This window comes from Mixophyes fleayi, chromosome 1 (genome assembly GCF_038048845.1).
Source record: "Mixophyes fleayi isolate aMixFle1 chromosome 1, aMixFle1.hap1, whole genome shotgun sequence".
Classification (NCBI taxonomy): domain Eukaryota; kingdom Metazoa; phylum Chordata; class Amphibia; order Anura; family Limnodynastidae; genus Mixophyes; species Mixophyes fleayi.
The window spans coordinates 25,727,354-25,735,682 of NC_134402.1; the positions used below are offsets into that span (position 1 = coordinate 25,727,354).

Genomic DNA, 8,329 nt, shown 5'->3' on the forward strand with positions numbered 1-8,329 from the left:
ATAGTCAAATCTATGAAACCATTTAAATCACCATATTTAAAGGACTCTAGTATTCTTTATATGGACTATGTGACAGCATTTGATTATACAAGACTCATTGGCTTAGCAGAATAAAATAAATATAATCCTTATTTTCCTTGAGCCCATTAGCCTTTTTCTTTCTACTCTATAAATTATATAAATGTTTACCTACGATTAAAAAAGGCCTCTGAGGGGTAACAGAGGGGGTAGATTTAGCAAACCTTCTAAGAAAGGCAAAGTGGAGGTGTTGCCCATAGCAACCAATCAGGTTCTAGCTACCATTTATCTCATACATTCTAGAACATGATTGCTAGAATCTGATTGGTTGCTATGGGCAACACCTCCACTTTTTCTTTTTAGAAGCTTTATTGAATCTTCCCCATAACGTCCCTCAAAATCAGGAAGTCTGAGGTGCATCAGATAAAGTTCTCCTCTGGGAAAACCATTTTATCCACACACAAAATAAGAGGAGTACAAAGACAATAGCTTGCACTCAGCCAGTTAACACTGAAGAGGTTTTGGCAGATTCCCATATGTATGATTATTATATAATCTCAGTCACTCCCTTGGTACACTATATACGTAGTCAGTGCTGCATACACACTGTTTCCATCAGAACAACAGTAAATGCCAATTTAAAGGGGCTGCAATCTCATACAAGTCTTCTGAGAAACTTAACACATTTTCTCTGACACTACTGCGGTGGTCTAATCCAGGACTTATATCGAGGATACATATATCACTATAGTTTGCCAGAACAATTTTGAAGAAAAAAAACTTCTGCCTCACAGTACTGGGGTCATGAGTTCAATTCCCGACCATGGCCTTATCTGTGGGGAGTTTGTATGTTCTCCCAGTGTTTGCGTGGGTTTCCTCCAGGTGCTCCGGTTTCCTCCCATACTCCAAAAACACACTGGTAGGTGAATTGGCTGCTATCAAATTGACCCTAGTGTTTCTGTATGTGTGTGTGTGTGTTAGGGAATTTAGACTGTAAGCTCCAATGGAGCAGGGACTGATGTGAGCAAGTTCTCTGTACAGCGATGCGGAATTAGTGGCGCTATATAAATAAATAAATGGTGATGATGATCAAGTCCAATTTCCAAGTTTTCTTCAAGGGATTGGGAAATGGCGGGAGCTTTCACTTACAAAAAAATAAAATAAATAAATTTGGCTGGAAAATTAAATTTAAAGCATAAGAGTAAAAGTTTTTCAGTAATTGCATGTAAAAATGAAGATAAATCATTCAAAATACATTATTTTTTTATATGAATGTTGTAGAAACTTATGTATGCTGAAATTTAACAGATTTAAATAAAGTAAATATCTTGCATAGCTTTTCATGTTAAATTAAACAGAGATAAAGAGACAAAAGTATTGAAGTTACTGTTTGTTTTTTAAACAAATTAGACAACCATTGTATAGTTATAACTCACAACTGTCCCAATTTAGGTAGGACAATCCAGATTGCACGGCTATGTCCCACCGCCCCGATCTGGCCTGAAATTTTGGGAGGTTACTGCTGCTCAGCATGAACGGGTTCCAGGTGCACCTGCCAGTGGTGTACGCGGAATTCCAAATGTGTCAGAGGAAAGGGGGGGGGGGGGGGGAATCAGTGCATCAGATGTGCTGGACACGCCCCCGAGGAACGGCCACAGCCCCCGTCATACAGTGGCACTCACTATGTCCCGATTTCACAACTTGAAAAAAGTTGTGAGGTATGCCGTGTGCAGCCCAGTCTTTAACAGGTGAAAATCTGATCAGATAATATTTGATCACGCACAGTGCAAACCTAAAAAAAGTTTTGGGCATATTCGTGTCTGGCACCAGAGAATGTATATGCTACTCATTTTTTTTATGCTAGCCCTGTGTACAGGCTGTGAGCAAAATTTGGGAGTTGTATCTGTCATCTCTGAATACTCTTCATCATATCCCCAAACATTTCTGAAACTGCCCACCACCAATGACATCACACTCTACACCCTACACCCAAATATGTAAAGCCTCTTGCTGTAAGGCCACGCCCCCAAGGTGATAATGTGCTAAGTGGATCATCACACCTCAAATTACACTGACAGGAGGCCCCTTGGAGACGATAAAGTAACTATGGGGAAAAAAAAGATTGCAAACAATGACAGTACAGTCTTTTTACACAGTTCCTTTAAATTTATATTCGACAAATACAAAAAGGAAAATGAAAAATAAAAATAAAGAAAAAAAAATAGGGTTAGAGACCTTTTAAGTGTTAATAAGTGGTCTGCTAATTTCCACTGTAATTTGGATTACTGTACTCTGAGAAAATCCTTGTCATCTGGCCACACACAAATCGTGCTCAGAATAATTCTGACTAACATTTGTGTTCAGCATTTTTGTTACAACTGGGTAGTGCAGGTAATGGCTTCAGTGATACAGATGAGAGATACGGAAGTACCAGTGATGTCTCACCTACCTTGACATGATTGTCTACAGCCGCACATCCTGCGAGTCTCTTGGCCTCTTCCGTCATCCTACTGATGGTAGTAAGCAGCCTGCGCTGGAGCATGCAGAGTCCACACTGCGACCCGACCTGCCCAGGAAAAACAAATTGTAATCCGGTGCCCGCAGTGAGCTCTGTTCTCATCTGCATGGTCACATGCCAGATTCCTGCATGATCACCGACTTCTTTACACTGTGGGATGTTTAAATCAACAACTCTTTCACAAAAGACACAGTTCATGTTTCAACTCAGATCTTCCACATTCGTTACATAAGCAGCCTACACTGTCAGCTGCATCCTATTGTCTGCACCCACTACTATAAACACCAGGCATGTGGCGTTAGACATTGCAATGCCTCAGCGTTTACACCTGTATGGACTACATTCACAGTAATGTATTTAAAGTGCATGAAAACTGGACAATAAAAGAAATAGTTACTTAATGGCAGTGTGCCGAGAATTAAAGTTAATTAGCTAGGAGTTACCATTATGTGTAACCTGTAAGCAACTGTCACAGAGGAAGGTATGTACCCTACTATAGAAATCAATGGTTACTGTAGGTACCTATCTGAAGTCACTGTCGCCTTTGCAATTTGAATAACATGTGCAACAACTATCCTCATGTTTATTCCAGATATTATAAGAGGTTACTATATAAAGGGTTCCGATTTAGTGGTGAAAGTGCGCTCCTGCATTTTTGTTTTGAATTTGGTCAGTCAGTCACAGCAGTGATGATCCATCCATTCCATATATTTTACATATCTGGATGTGCAGATCTAGTCCCCCTTTTTTTGTTTCTTTCAAGAAATGCGTTTATTTGCTTAAATGTATCTGGACGGCACAAAGTGTATCCCCCATTTAACGCCTAGGGCCAAGGTTGGGTTTTCGGCAGTCAGAAAATTCAAGTCCTTTGGTGGGGAGGAAAAGGCTATGAGCCTACCTTTAAAGCAAAAGAACACCTCCCTAAATGCACCAGAATCTCAATTAAATAAACCAGAAAATGTAATTTTCCCATATAAGTGTAGCACAAGTCATGTGCCCAATCCACACTTATGAGGGAACACCACCAACCAATCAAATCCTCCCACCACATAGAGAACTTCTGCTTGATCATGACCCGCTCTACACCAGCTCTGAGGCCATGCAAAATCAAGTCCTTTTGCAGAGTAGAAATGACTGTTTACTTCTGCACAGCAAGGAACGGCCTTAAAAATACGCCCTATTCACCGCTTTCTGGTATTTCAATAAACTTGCTCTGCAAAATATAATCTCATTTGCATACTGCTCTGCAAAACTAGGCACACAGATGGAACTACCCTGTGCTTAGCAAGAACACCCTCACTCCACCAAACTCCTCCCATCGGCCCCTGCAAACTCTTATCTTCTGGGATGCAGGCTTAAATGTTTTGATCAAAATATGAACCAATGCCTTAGGTTTTCTTTTTGCTAGATACATACAGATATGCAGTGTTAAGGATAAGCACTGACAACAGCTGTATTTTTGTTTTGTATACATATATGGGCATTTATATTGCCGTGCAGCTGGTACCATATAACAAGGGATATTCTGAGCGCGGGATTATTTCTTCTCTGGTTTTATCAACCACCAAAGAGAATTAAGTGCTGCATATAGGGCAAATGTTTCTTACTAAAAGACTAGGCTAGGTACACACTAAAGAATTTTCCAACCGACGTGTTATCTACAACAATTTTACCAACAACTGAAGGTCCGATCACTTGGGCGATACATGTATATACACAGACACGATATTACCTTCAGATCTGTGCTCTTCATCTGGTCCTCTAGTCGTTACAGCTATTCACATGTCCTTACGAATTTTGTTAGCTTCTGTGACTCAAACTAAATTTTCAGTCCCAGAACGAACGAACAAACAAACTATTCCATCTACAGCACTCTCTACATTTAGTCAACGGGACATGTTCATTGCCAGCATTGGCTGAAAAGACCATGACTGTAAACTCTATGGAGATCGTGAGTGCGTACACACTGCATTATCGCATGATTGGAACAAAATCATTAAATAGTTCGACCAACCAAATGAAACGACAATCGGCACTTTGGAACGACAGTCGCTCATCGTGTGATTACACACACTAACGCGATATGTGGCCAGGCGGTCGCTTATCGGGTGATTGACCCGATAATCAGCTGAAAAACCTCCAGTGTGTACCTGGCCCAATGCCAGCTTCATCAATGCAATTAAACAGCCAAAAATAGAGATGTTATCTACATGCTGCAAACACCAAAAGCATTAGACATTTTCCACTAATTACCCAGGAAACAATTTGTATCACAGTTTACTATTTGGAAACTTCCACAAAACTGAGCACGCCGCCCTTGGTGAACAGTTTTGGGATATATGTAATAAAATCAATGTTGGTTAATACACAATTTAGCACAGATCCCTGAAAATACATAAATATATGAAATGCACAAAGAATCAAGATGTAAAGGTCACTTTGACTCCAAACTGAAAGTCAGAGTACTTTATACAACAAAGGAAAGGTCTTTTGGCTGGAATTATTGCCGCATTCACCAATCCTTCCCCAATATTTAGAAACTGTAAAGAGGATGTGGTTAATTATTGCCCAAAATTAGTTACATTCTACAGATAAATTGAAATAGGAACTAGACTCAGAAAACAAAAAGCTACACGTCCTATCCATTTCAATATATACACACACATTTCACTGCCTTCCCATAATTCTAGCTATCATTTTCAAGAATGTACTAGGTAAATGAAAGCTAGAATCAGATTGGTTGCTATGGGGAACATCTCCACTTTTTCTTCTAAGAAGTTCTAGTAAGTGAAGTTCTACATGAAGATGATTTTAACATTTTTGCTTCAAACAGCTCTTTGTTTGCCAAGCATCCTGTGATTAACATGGCAACCACAGTCATATGACATATGTTGTAGTCAGCAGACAGGCTTTGGAATGTTCATCTGACATCACGTGACCATCAAGGAGCTTCCTTACGGACTGGCCCAGGAGAGAGACTTTCTTTTTTTTCTGTACAGACAACAATATAAATATCCCCCACTGAGTGACTGCACTAAATTATAGAAGAACCTGCTGATAAAATGATCATTGAATTCAAGTTAAAGAGGTCAAAAAATTGTTCCTAAAAAAATAGTCAAGTAGAAAAATCCAGTCCCAATCAGCTTTTAGTCATGCATCTCTCTTAAAAAAAAAAAAAAAAAAAAAAAACCATGTAGTTTTTCTTAGCGATCCTTCTACAAATCATGATCTCCTTTTCAAAATCTCTCTGGTTGGCAAACAAATGGCTGCCTGGCACAGATGCAGTAGGTCTGCACACAGACTCATAGCTATCAAGGAGACGGATGTCCCAGTACAGACAGAGCTCAGAGGAGCGTTCTAATGTCTCACTGCTCATGTGCCTGTGGTTGCCATGGTAGTGCACCATCATGAATCATTAAAATCAGCCTGAAGGAATAAAAAAAAAAATCATCAAGGGAAAATGAAAACATCAAATATTGTCTTATAGCCTGTTACAGCTATGTAAAAAAAAAAAAAAAAAAAAAAAAACACACCACACACACCTATTTTTGCTCATAGAAATGTTACTTTAATTAAATGAAAAGATTGGTACTAAAGTGGTAGAAGATTGGACTTTGATGTAATATTTACCCTTTCACACTGTGTGCCACATTTTTTCTGCCTTACCACAGCATAGCCAAACTTCTAGTCTGTCGAGGTGCCCCCCTAAAATTATAAACCATGTTCACACCTTAAGGGTGCCGCGCAGACCAACTAGACCATTGAGGGGCAATTCAATACACTTAAGGGGCCACAAAGTGCGGCCCTCTAACCTTCAAAAGGGCCACACATTGCCCTTAATCTCAGTAATAAAACACATTTAAACAAAGAAAGACACATATCCGTGACAACGTATCAGCAGTCATTTTAAACAAGAGATACAATCTGTAACAGATACAATGGACAATAAAGCAGGAAGAAGCTGGGGGCCGCTGGTGAAGGCTCCTAGGGCCTCATGCGGCCCTAGGGCAATCTTTGCTATCATTTTACGCTCTGTATTCGGTGTGCTACATAAAGTCCTGTATACTGGAAGATGTTTTAGGGTCTCCGTGTACTTGTAGTGAAGCATATCACACCCCTTGCTGGTCTTCACTGCATGAGAACTCTGTGCAAGTTACATCACAATAGCAACTTTTAGCTTTAGGTGAATTCTGCAGGGACTTCAAAACATATTTGTACTTCTAGCTAGATATTACCTGATCAGCCATGTAAATCTGACCACATGTAAGATATACGCAGCTAAGTATAGTGTGTGCGCAGACACACAGAATGCATACGCCGCTTCCAGACCGCTTACCAGAAGAAAGGGGCGATGGAGGGGAGACAATTAACTGGTACAGAGCACTATAGCAACGAGCTGGACGAATAATGTGAACAAAGTAAACGTAAATATTTTTGTACTGTCCTATCAGCAAACATACAGTTGGGCAGCACCGCATTACAGATCATCAGTATTGTACTTGTTAATTATATGGCCACCACTTGATTACATCCACCTGTTAATCCAGGAAAGATTTGGTTCTCTAGAGTGCAGGGAGCTTGCGCTGTTTACCCGGATCCCACCCAACCCTCGAAAGCCCCTCCGCTGCCCACCACCATGATTATGTGCCAGGAGATAGACATTATGTACAGACAGGCAGATGTGGGGTAACAGACAATGGGTGGGGGTGGCTGTGTCTGCAGGATCAGCAGTGGTGGTAGAGAGGGCTAAAGGGCTCATGGGTGGTGATAGAGGTAGGACAAGGTGGCACAGAGACAGCGTGAACAGCAAAAATGACAATACTGGTGGGTGGAGTCAGTGGCTCCCATATAATTAACAAGTACTAAAGGTACTTGTAAATGTTCTCTCTCAGGATAACTGGGTTAATTTACTGTGCCATTAATACAATGGAGTGCAGAATACAGGAAATAAAAATTAAGTTTTTGAGAATCAGGTTTGCAAAACTCAGCCACTTATCTCAGTTAAAAACAGAATTTTGCCATCTCATAGTTCACTGTACAAATCTGATAATCAATCCACAAGAACAATGGATGCACTGAGTTTCCAGTCTCCTGGTAGAGAAAGAGTTAATAATTAAAGTGATAAACGCCCACTATGTGCCAATATAAAGGAATATACTGCACCATGAGCTCACTGACTTGTGTAATACTGGGCTACATGTAACACGTGTGCAGAAAGTACTTTACACAAAGTTATACAACGCATCTGAACACAATATATGAGGTTACAATATAACTATGAGCTGCAGAGAGCACATGATGAGCAGGGGACACCGTTATACACATCTATAACCTCATTACAGATCATATATGCTGAGAAACTCAATGTACATATATAAAACTTACTGTGAGGGATCCTGAGCCTCTGTCAATGTGATCACACTGCACAAAACATGGTCCCTTCCCAGTACTGCACTGGGGCAATATAACGTCATTACTGGGTGGATCCAGCCATGAGGTTACAGTGGGAGGGAGACTGCATTAAAGAGACAGACACTTAAACTCATAATTGTAAATAACAGAGGTAGGTAACATGTGGCTCTTCAGCTGATGTAGAACTACAAGTCCCAGCACGACCTAAATGGCAGAGGCACAGAGTACTTACCTCTGGAATACAATATTATAGCTGAGATGTACAATTAGATTTTACTCAGGAAATAACTGAAGAGGTTTGTCTTAGTTTGCTATTTTTGCTGATCCACTATTTAGATAATTACAGGTTTACCCCAATCTCTCCCCATCTCCCTATGTATG

General features: G+C 40.2%; 1 protein-coding gene across 1 annotated transcript in view; it reads right to left on the reverse strand.

The window, feature by feature from the left end:
• The window catches only part of RPIA (ribose 5-phosphate isomerase A), a 32,420-nt gene extending 24,406 nt beyond the window's left edge, over nt 1–8,014 (reverse strand). The window contains exons 1-2 of the mRNA XM_075193902.1: nt 7,922–8,014; nt 2,468–2,584 (exon numbers count right to left, since the gene is read on the reverse strand). Of these exons, the coding sequence (XP_075050003.1) occupies nt 2,468–2,560 (93 nt within the window). The 5' untranslated portion in view covers nt 2,561–2,584; nt 7,922–8,014. The remainder of the gene's footprint in view (nt 1–2,467; nt 2,585–7,921) is intronic.
• Nucleotides 8,015–8,329: the final 315 nt, after the last annotated feature.